This window comes from Dacryopinax primogenitus (genome assembly GCF_000292625.1).
Source record: "Dacryopinax primogenitus strain DJM-731 SS1 chromosome Unknown DACRYscaffold_14, whole genome shotgun sequence".
In the NCBI taxonomy this organism is placed as follows: domain Eukaryota; kingdom Fungi; phylum Basidiomycota; class Dacrymycetes; order Dacrymycetales; family Dacrymycetaceae; genus Dacryopinax; species Dacryopinax primogenitus.
This window is the reverse complement of record NW_024467211.1, coordinates 755,644-766,223: the sequence shown is the minus strand read 5'-3', so window position 1 is coordinate 766,223 and position 10,580 is coordinate 755,644. Positions and strand designations below refer to the sequence as shown.

The 10,580-nt window shown below is 51.6% G+C and overlaps 4 protein-coding genes across 4 annotated transcripts; 2 read left to right on the top strand and 2 right to left on the bottom strand.

Moving 5' to 3' along the window:
- Positions 1-3: 3 nt before the first annotated feature.
- Positions 4-1,679, top strand: DACRYDRAFT_23573 (rab GDP-dissociation inhibitor). The gene is made up of 4 exons (XM_040773290.1): positions 4-94; positions 145-710; positions 781-1,217; positions 1,269-1,679. The coding sequence occupies exons 1-4, from the start codon at positions 77-79 to the stop codon at positions 1,598-1,600; spliced, it is 1,353 nt and encodes a 450-aa protein (XP_040626946.1). The 5' UTR covers positions 4-76; the 3' UTR covers positions 1,601-1,679.
- A 59-nt stretch (positions 1,680-1,738) lies between these two features.
- DACRYDRAFT_23572 (uncharacterized protein) lies at positions 1,739-7,283 on the bottom strand. Its single transcript, XM_040773289.1, has 8 exons — positions 7,071-7,283; positions 3,579-7,015; positions 3,415-3,523; positions 3,250-3,367; positions 3,074-3,198; positions 2,816-3,024; positions 2,547-2,764; positions 1,739-2,497 (listed from the first exon to the last, which is right to left on the bottom strand). Exons 1-8 carry the CDS (start codon positions 7,102-7,104, stop codon positions 2,056-2,058), a joined length of 4,692 nt encoding a protein of 1,563 aa, XP_040626945.1. The 5' UTR covers positions 7,105-7,283; the 3' UTR covers positions 1,739-2,055.
- Positions 7,284-7,494: 211 nt separating this feature from the next.
- Positions 7,495-9,285, top strand: DACRYDRAFT_81701 (endopeptidase; the record flags this gene model as incomplete). The annotated part of the gene is made up of 5 exons (XM_040776524.1): positions 7,495-7,606; positions 7,660-7,738; positions 7,793-8,156; positions 8,209-8,627; positions 8,672-9,285. The coding sequence occupies 5 exons, from the start codon at positions 7,495-7,497 to the stop codon at positions 9,207-9,209; spliced, it is 1,512 nt and encodes a 503-aa protein (XP_040626944.1). The 3' UTR covers positions 9,210-9,285.
- A 202-nt stretch (positions 9,286-9,487) lies between these two features.
- Positions 9,488-10,158, bottom strand: DACRYDRAFT_109470 (uncharacterized protein; the record flags this gene model as incomplete). The annotated part of the gene is made up of 4 exons (XM_040768885.1): positions 9,488-9,640; positions 9,704-9,813; positions 9,875-9,967; positions 10,020-10,158. 4 exons carry the CDS (start codon positions 10,156-10,158, stop codon positions 9,488-9,490), a joined length of 495 nt encoding a protein of 164 aa, XP_040626943.1.
- Between the last annotated feature and the right edge of the window lie 422 nt (positions 10,159-10,580).

Sequence of the window (10,580 nt, the reverse complement as noted above, 5' to 3'; positions counted from 1 at the left end):
CGTCCGCGACCACCTTTCCTTACGTTCTACGCCTCTCTCTTCACCTCTCTTTTATTACCGTTTAGCAATATAGACCATGGATGAAGAGTATGATGTTGGTTCAGAGTGTGTTCTCAATAACGCTCTTGTTGACCCTATCGTCAGGCCATTGTTCTCGGTACTGGCCTCACCGAGTGCATCCTCTCAGGTCTGCTCTCCGTCGACGGCAAGAAAGTGCTCCACATGGACCGGAACGACTACTATGGCGGCGAGTCAGCATCCCTCAACCTGACCCAACTTTATCGCAAGTTCCGGCCAGACGCCACCGCACCCACCGACATAGGACGTGACAGGGACTACGCGCTGGACCAGATTCCCAAGTTCATCTTCGCCTCTGGTGGGATGACGGACCTGCTCGTGCACACGGATGTGACTCGGTACCTCGAGTTCAAGCAGATCTCGGGCTCGTACGTCTACCGCGATGGCAAGGTCAACAAGGTGCCCAGCACGGAGATGGAGGCACTGCGCAGCCCCCTCATGGGCTTGTTCGAGAAACGTCGTGCGAGGAACTTCTTTGTTTATGTTCAGAATTGGAGGGAGGACGACCCGGCCACACATCAAGGCCTGGATCTTAAGAAAGTCCCCATGAAGGATGTGTATGCCAAGTTCGGCCTCGAGCCCGGAACACAGGACTTCATTGGCCATGCGATGGCGCTCTACCTACATGATGAGTGCGTGCTGACATTCACTAGCTTCTACTTTACACCTTGCTGACTGAGCTGTTGCTTTCTCCGCACGTAGGTACAAGGAGCAGCCCGCAAAGGAGACCGTGTTGCGGATCGTACAGTACTCACAGTCCATGGCAAGATACGGCAAGTCACCGTACATCTACCCCATGTATGGCCTCGGCGAGCTCCCTCAGGCGTTCTCTCGCCTCTCTGCCGTATACGGAGGCACGTACATGCTCGACAAGCACGTGGATGAGGTGCTCACAGACCCGGCGACGGGCAAGTTCATCGGCGTGCGCTCGGGTGAGGAGACAGTCAAGGCGAAGCTCGTAATCGGCGACCCGAGCTATTTCGGTGCCGGGGAGATGAAAGAGGGACAAAAAGTCCGTGTCATGGAGGAGGGAATGGTTGTTCGCGCGATTTGTATCCTCAAGCACCCGATCCCTGGCACGGAGGACGTCGACAGCTTGCAGATTATCATCCCGCAGAACCAGGTGAACCGGCAAAACGGTGCGTAGTTCTTTCTTCAATTGCTTCTGCACCTCTCATATATGGCCACAGATATCTACATCGCCTTGCTCTCCCACCACCAGGGTGTCTGCGCCCAAGGCGTCTACGTCGCTATCGTCTCCACCGTAGTAGAGACGTCCGTGCCCGAGAAAGAACTTGCGCCAGGACTCGCCCTCCTCGGCCCTATCTTCGACAAGTTTGTCCAGGTCTCCCCGCTCTATACGCCCACCACCACCGGCGTCGAGGACCAGATCTTCATCACCCGGTCTTACGACGCCACGAGCCACCTCGAGACTGTCGTCGCCGATGTGAGGGATGTTTGGCAGCGCGTGACTGGTGAGCCTCTCAAGTTGGAGAAGAAGGTTGTCGAGGTACAGGAATAGGTACTGGGGTGAATGCGAGGAATAGAAACGAGCACGGATTACGAGTTACTCAGCTTTGCATGAGAATGGAAATTCATTTGAACGACAAAGAGCCGCAGGCACACACGGAGGGACTGTTCACACAGGAATGTGAGAGAAAAGGATATGCATTGGCTGATTAGGCCAGGTTTCTAGCTAAGATTGCGAGGAAGGATCCCAACGGTAGGGTACACTAAGGAGCAATTTGCACGGGTGATAACATACACGGCGAAACCCGAGGGTGAGACTGAGTAGAAACACTAAACCGGGGAGAAATCGCAGGTGGGGGGGCCAGGACTGAGCAGTAACAGGAAGGAAGTATGCAGCGAGTAAAATGTACACAAAGAGGTCCAGAACGAAGAAATAGATCACCACCATCAACACACTCCGCCACAGGCGTTCACAATACAAGAAATCTGAGCATGGGGCGTCGAGACTCATGATCGAATCGTGTTCCAGTCCACGTATGGCGGGAATTCGCCCTCGTCGTACCACTCTACCTTTTCCCTCATCGGAGAGTTCAGTCCAAGCAGCCGAATAGTACCGTCCACTCCGCCAACGGCATACATCATCTCGTTCCGGTGGAACGTGACACTGCCGGTGAAGGGGATGAACGGGCTGAGACTGGTGGAGACGGGTGGCTGATATAGATTTGTGGGGACGGCGAGTCGGCTCAACGTCGTCGCATGTGTCCCGGATAGCGCTTGAACTTGTAGCGTCTGGGTGCGGAACGCAGCCGGTGCGACCTGCGAGAGGGATGCAAACACAGGTGCATTATCATGCATCGCGAAGCTCGATAATCCCTGGCGATGGAGGCGCCAGTCGGCAACCGACCAATCAGGGGCGCGGAGATCCCAGAGGCGTACTTCACCATCCACGCTACAACACTTATCAAAACCAGAAGTTTTACACCAGTTGACGGGCTCACCTAGCTGATAAAATCTCACGTGATGCACGTCTGTTCCATTGAACTTTCTGCAACCATGACCTATGACGTGCAAAGCTCGCAACAGCTGCATCTTCTGGTCTCAGACGGAAGTCGAACACGGCCATTGTTCCGTCCCCGAATCCAGCTACAAACTGGGTCCCGCTTTCATAATCCAAGGATAGTGAGGTTACGCAACTAGCTTCAGATGTTGGAATGTTCTGTGATGTTCAGTTAGACAAGGTTCAGACAGAAACATCAACGCTGCTCACAGATATCATAACCTCCTTGCCGCAATTCCAGACACGAACGAAGTTGCTATCCCCACCAGCAATTAAGGTTCCATAAGTTTGTTGCCATTCTGAAATAATCCCGGATCCATGAGGCGAAGGTATGATATCCGGTACTGCACGGAAGGCACTAATCAGTGACACGGAATTCTGTTCGTGATAATCGCGATGGATTCGGGCAACACCATCAGCTGATAGTGACGTCAAACAAAGTAGCAGAAGAAACAAAATGACACATACAAGAGGTGGTCAACACCATACCAATAACGTCTTCATTGATAAAATGAAGGGATGTAATGCCAGTGCCTTTGGGATTGCCATTGGAGAACCGAGTAAGCCGTTTTCTATTCTGCCAGTCCCAGATGCTAAATGATTCATTGGAAACCGCACATCAGGCAGGATTCCAAGACACGTACTGTATAATATCTGCCTCATTCGTCATGCCCATATGCGTTTCGAATTGATGGAACTTCAAATTTAGCGGTGCCGCTTGATTATTAAGGTAGCTAATGGAACGGTCCCACGGATGATCACCTGGCTTGATATCAGCAAGGACGAGAAGCACAGTCACGATTACATACCCGCGTCCTCAGCTTCATGAACTGCCTTGATTATCATCTGTTCGTTACGAAGTTTGCGGTGCATCTGATCATTGTATTGAACACTCCCAGGTTCTTCGTTTTCGGGCCGCTATAACGTAAGGTCTGATTAGGTCGATCTTCAGCCTAGCTGACAGAATAATTACCTTCATCTGCGGCTCTCGGTAATATTCCATGCTCCAGTCAAAGAACGGTGACGATAATGGCATCTTATGCTTAAGTTCGTCATTGGGACTAAGACGTATCTGACTAGCAAAACTGGCAGAATCGTCATCCGTGTACCGATCACTGCTTGCCGGTGAGTGACTCCGAGAGCTTGCCCCAGGTGAATAGGGCTCCTGCTGTCGGCGCCGATGCCGCAGCCGTTCCATGTCATCTTGAACAACACTAGAGATGATCGCGACCACATTTCTTGATCGAGGATGATTCTCATTGGGTGAAGGAGTAGAACTAGGCGATGCGCCAGATGATGGCGGGGATCCACCAGGCGATTGAGGGAAGTAGAATGAAGAAGGGCGAGGCTTTACCGTCTTCGGCGGGGGTGTATTGGGTGCGGTGGCAACGCGGTCATGATTACTCTTGCCGTTTGTCTGAGGCTGTGGTTCCTTCTTCCGAGACATGGTATACAACGACCGCAGGGTCGATGCAATAGAAGCAGTTCGCCGCAATGTATTGCTGACGATGCCGTTGTCCTCTTCAGGATGCTCGGGCAATGGCTCATTAGGAGATAACCGTGAGAGAGACAGGCCATGAATACTGCTTCCGTCAGATCCTACCAGGGCGGAAATGCGGCTGCCCCTGGTCGGTACCTGAATTGGCGGGACCTTGGAGATCTTCGACGCATGCTCGGGGATTGGAAGCAAAGGCATATTGAAGGTGGAAAACGGCAGGGAGCAAAAGGGTGACCTGAAAAGAAGGCAGATTATGTAGTCGATGACTTTGGAGGCAGGTTCGGAGACACATTTGTTGTCATCCACCGAAAATTCAAACAAAGTAGCCACGATGAGCGAGAAGTTCCGCAGTAATGCTTCCTTTTCTTCTGGCATATCTGGATCCTCGTCATAGTCCATCTCTTCCCCATTCAGCCACTCGTCCAACGCTTGACGGATTGGACTGTCGCCCTTGGAATCAACCTGCCCCAGCCTCCAGGCTCTGTCTTCTTCGAAATATACCCAAGCGGCCAAGACAGCCCAACCTCTCCATTCTTTTATGACAGCACTTATCATTATGGTAGCCTCCTTACGCACCAGCGGACTCGCGTCTTCTTTAGCAGCCAGAAGCATCTCAATGGCGAGCGAGATCTCCATGATACGTTGTTCCTTCTCCGCCATAGGGATAGCAGCACCGGAGCCGCCACCTGCCACCTTCTCCGCATATTTGCCCTCACGGCCCAACGAAGGGATGCCTGGCTCTACTAGGAGCCGTCCCGATTCGTCCATTGTACACCCCAAGAAGACGCCCATAGTAAAGACAGCAGCAGCCCGCACTTCAGCACTGTCGTCGTAGCGCAGATCCACCACTTTCCTGATGGTGTCCTCTGTGACGGCGTAGGCCTTGGCATTGTCGTTGCACTCCCAAATTGCAGCAATGCAAAGAAGACACCATTGTTTCGTCAGGTAGTCTTCCTCGTCCAAGCGAGCGAAGCAGCTGTCCACGACTGTTTCACGAAGGCAAGCTTCCTGCCCTTGCGGGTAGTTTCGCGCGACCATGGCACATATGAACGCACACATCGCCCTATGCTCTGGTCCGTTGGGAATGACGCTTGCCTTGTCATCGACGTATCGATCGTCTTCATCGGGATTGAGGATCTGGGCAAAGTAGTACAGACCATCCTTGACTAGATCCGCTTGGCAGGAAGGCTCCACGGCGATGATACGCGCCCAAATAAAGACAAGAACAGGTTTAAGCTCGTTTGACGGGGATTGCAAGAGCCGCTGTGCGTAAGGATATACACCAATAACGAGTGAATATTCGACAGCCCACGGGCCGAGATCGACGAATTGCGATAAGAGGACAAGCGCACGAAGACGATGAGCCTGTGCAAGGAGTACTTGCAGAAGAATGGGAAGTTCTTCCGGGGGTCGTCTAGGGTGCGGATTGGCGATCGACGCACGTTCATCCCACGAAGGTGCGTTGGACCCGCCCCGTTGCAACCAGACCTCGAAAGCAGTAAGATGCTCCGCGAAGAATGGGGAGTTCACGTAGTGGTAGGTGGCATTTTCCGGAAGTTCCTGGTGTCGGTTCAGAGGTTCAGGCGACATCATCGGGTCAAAGTCAGCTGGTGAAGGCGGCCGGATGATTCCATTCATTAGACTCGGGATTTGGGCCAGGCAGCCTTCGACAGCGAGATCCCAAGTTTCCCACATTGGGTGATGATTTGTTGGTGGTAGCAGGGGGTAGGATGTTGGGGTGCATTGGTACTGCTTCATGACTCGCTCAGCGAGTAAGAAGTTGCGGAACAAAGCGGCGATCATCAGGTCATGCCTGAACAAGCCAAGGAACTGTTGTCGCGAGAATGTGGTCCATGCAATCGTGTCCGTGATTGACGTGAAGATCCAATTGAGTTCGCCAAGTGGTGAGCGACGATCCTTCAGATCGCCAGGCAAATACTCGACCATCTCCATCGTTACATCAGTAGGAAGGACATTCTGCATGACGAAGAATCGAAGAGCCATTTCAATTGGTGAGGTCAGGCAGGACGTGAAGATATCGGCGGGAAGATCGGGGGTCATCGGCAATGTTTCGTTTGCATCGCACGCGGCCAAGTGTATTGAGGAATAGAAAGATTCGTCCGCCTCCGGATCTTGCTTCAGGGACTCATTAGACCCGCGCCCATTTGCACTCCGCTTGCGTTCCTCATAGACTCGGAGGTAGTTCGTTACAACGTTTCCAGCAGCGGAGCAGTCCCAGACGAAAATCGTAGGCTCGCCAACCCATTGTTGCAACTCTGCTAGCGCGACAGGAATGTACTGTGTGTATTTGGCATTGAACGCCCAGATCTCCCCGCTCGGTGTAGGCTTCGGAACGCCATGACCGTTGTAGTACAACAGGGCACGTTCGTCCTTTGCGGTCTTCCGCAGTATTGAGCAGAACTTCTTGATATCATCGTGTGTTGGATCGAGACAGGGTTTGTAGCGCAGGCGTGGGTTCAACGTCATGAACTGTTGCTGCAAGTTCTTGCCAATGTGATCTAGCGCTCGTGATGGCTGAAGCTTGAACGGGTCTATCCAGCATTCAAGACGTGCATGTGGAGAGGTCTTGACTACGTCGGGTGGCTCCACACCAATGTTGAGGCAAACGAGAAGACACGCATTCGTAGTTTTGAGCTTTTCACGGGATCGCCAGTTCTGACTTGTGCGAGGAGGGGGTCCAGCCGGTATTCCGCATGTAAGATGTCGCTTGCTAAAGAAATAGGGCGTCAAGGTGAGGACCACGACGCCCTCTTCCTCTTCAACAACGACCTCGACGTTCTCTTCCTGCCCTTGAGCGGTCGACATCTGTGAGCCTCCGGAACCGGAATATGATGACCGGTGGGACTCAGTATACACGCGTTGAGAGTTGGTCGGACGAAGATAAGAGTTCTCTAGAGGTGTATGCCATGTAAGCGCACGTTGTATTGCCAGAAAGAGGGGACGCACCTTCCTCCCGGAAAGCGGTTTTGTGATTCGCCATGTTTGTGCACCCTTACGCGTATTCCGCCGCGCAGAATCCGTTTGAGTAAATCACGTCTAGGTTTGTATCGATACGCCGGCACGTCTGGACGTCTAGGTGCATAATACGACGTACAGTGATGAAGAGAAGAAAGGGGTAGAGAAAAGGAGGTTGACGTTGCCTTGTCGAGTGGGCGCTATATGCGTTGGATACCCAAGGGATGATTACCTCGAGGCTCCGTCCGGCCGTCGGAAGCTCTGGACTTCGCCGCCAAAACGGAATCTTTTCATCAATCGGGAGCAGTCTGCATCCGTTTCTTCCAATACATTCCCTTACGAGTGACGCGCACTAGTCACAAGTACTACCATTCTGATTCGTCCACAACGTTAATTATCATCGCATACGAACAGGATGTCCGACGACGAGTACATGCAAGATGACGAGTACGGCTTTGAGTATTCGGACGACGATGGCGACGATCAGGCAGATGCGTCTCTCGAAAACAGGTATTACACTGCCAAATGTACGCGTGGCCCTACACGCGACAAGAACACTCTGACTCGCATGTTCATACAGCAATGAAAGAGGACGACCCCGAAGCGGCGATTGAAGAGTTTAAATCGATAGTAGAGGATGAACCAGAAAAAGGAGACTGGTACGTGCATGTACATGTCCGTCCAGGGCGAGATCCTCAACACACGAGATGCAGGGGCTTCAAAGGGTTGAAGCAACAAACAAAACTCAACTTTCTCGTGTTGAACCGACCTTCTGAAGCGCTCAAGACATACACTAAGCTGCTATCTTATACCAAGTCCGCTGTTACCCGGAACTATAGCGAAAAGACTATCAATGGCATTCTAGACTACGTGAGCGGGAGCGGCAAGAAGCGGCGCTATAAGAGCAGGGCAGGAAAGAAGCCTTCTGAGCAGGAACAAATGGAAATTTTGGAAAAGTTCTACGAGATCACAAGAAAGGCTCTGGAGGAGGCGAAGAATGAGCGCTTAAGTGTGAAAACGAACCTTAAGCTGGCCAAGCTCTACCTGGACAAGCATGAATATCCAAGGTTACAAGCAGTAGGCTATATTCACCATTATCGGACCTGCATGATTTATAACAGAATATTAGTTGCTAAAGTCACTTCATGCCTCTACATTATCTGCGAATGCGGCGGCACCAACAGGCGCCGATGACTCGACCGCCCAGTCGGCTACCGGTACCCTGCTCCTTGAAATCTACGCCCTTGAGATTCAGATGTACTCCGACATGCGAGACTACAAGAAGCTGAAGGAGATCTACAACGCGTCTAGTCAAGTGCGCTCTGCCATCCCCCATCCCCGCATTATGGGTGTTATCCGAGAGTGCGGTGGTAAGATGTGGATGGGCGAGCGACACTGGGCAAAAGCTTCGAGCGACTTCTTCGAAAGCTTTAGAAGCTATGATGAGGCTGGAAGCCCGCAGAGGATACAGGTTCTCAAATATCTTGTGCTGGCGAATATGTTAACTGGTGCCGAGGTGAATCCCTTCGATTCTCAGGAAACAAAACCGTGAGTCACATGACAGGTCTTGAATAAAGCTCACGGAGATCTAGATACAAAAACGACCCGGAGATCACGGCCATGACGGATCTCGTATCAGCATATCAGCGACGAGAAGTTCATGAAGCGGAAAAGATCCTGAGAGAGAACAAGGCCACTATTATGGACGATCCGTTCATCTGCTCGTATATGGGTGACGTATTGCGCTCACTCCGCACACATTACCTCATCGATCTCATGAAGCCATACACGCGGCTAGAGATCGGTTTCCTCGCAAAACAACTAAATGTTGACAATGCCGAAGTCGAGGAGCTGTGTATTGGACTCATCCTGGACGGCAAGGTTCAAGGCCGGATTGACCAAGTCGCCCAGATTGTCGAACTGGAACGACACAAAGGCTTAGATGCGAGGCGGTATAACGCATTGGACGCATGGACCACCGGGATGGAGAAGATTTTCGATAACATTACGGCCAAGGCTGGTGCGACAAATGACCGCGGGATGGGCGGTGCGCCTATGGGAATGGGAATGGGACTGCCATTCGGTCCCGAATGGGAGAGTGCTAGCAAGGGATTGACGGTTGGTGCATGAGCTAGAAGATTCTGGGCTGTGTATCCCGTGCGGATGTCTCTATACCGCTGTATTATTGTCGATATCACGCATTATCACGATTTTTCAGTAACTTGCTCGCTTCCGACATTTACCCGTGCATCATAATAAAATGCTCACCGATGTGTGTATGTGTATCACTTTGATTTATGCATTGTAATCTCTAAGAGTCCTAGATGATACATGATGAGACGGCCCTGATGGGAAAATAGGAGAAGATTAGCATATTCCGACAACTTCCAGTTTCGTTCTTTGGATTCTCAAAAGTCATTCAGAAAGTCTCCAAACTGCGTGCTCAACACGTCTGGCCCAGCCGAACGGGACAGTCCTTCGAGAAATCCTGGTATCACACTCTGCATCATGTTGTTCATCCGTTGTGTCATGACGTGTTGGCCATTCTCGACGAACATGTGCTGTAGGCATCAAGTTAGTCGGCATCCGGTTTAGGAAATAACTGCAAGGAAGGTAGTACCCACTTGATAGGGACTTCGGTTATCTTTGTCGTGAAAAACCAGGAATCGCTGCTGTCCTTCTCGAGTATTAAAGTTCCCGTATTGAAAGCGGTCGGTTACGTCTATCAGCCAGCCTAGGGGAACATCGCAACTTGGTGAGGAATTTATCTGTTTGACCGCAGGGTTAGAGCCTACCGCCTGGAGGTGGGAGCTCTCGTGCAGCAGCGGCAGAGAGATGTTCATAATCATACCAGTCTTCTGCTAGAAAGAGTTGAATATCTTCGTTCTCTAGGATAAATTTGGCTGAGCCGTTGCGAAACCCTGTTCCGACGTGACTCACGTTGTGTTTGATTCTTGGCAGTGACGCCCACATAGTTGGCGGAATATTCTCTGAACCAGTCGGTCCACTTCACTCGAAGAACTCGTTGGTTGTAGTTCCGTGGTGGAATATAGATTCGATCTCCTTTTTGGACAGGCATCTTTGACGCAGTCGGGATCGCGAGTTGACTTGTTGGTCTTTTTCTAGTTTCGGAGACTGCAACTGGTATGCGAGAACCGGTGGGCCTTTTTTGGTGAATGTCTCAGTCATGTGGTGCCATTATTTTAAACCATTTCAAAGTAGTGCTCGGCCAAACTGATAATCCAGATTATCTCTGGCTTGCCACAACTCGTGTCTTACCGGAGACGTAGATCGCCCGGAATCGATGGGATGCAGTGTCTATCGTCTGCCCAAGACGATCGACAACAATCACACAGCCAATTGGCGGTACACTTTCCACCTTGACCTTCTCGGGCGGGGGTTGAATATCATCTTGGGAAGTGTAGGCCCTTCTTCCCTTGGTCGGAAAATGCCATTCGCCGAAACGCGACGGACCCTGAGCGGGCTCCGTTCGAGGCGTCC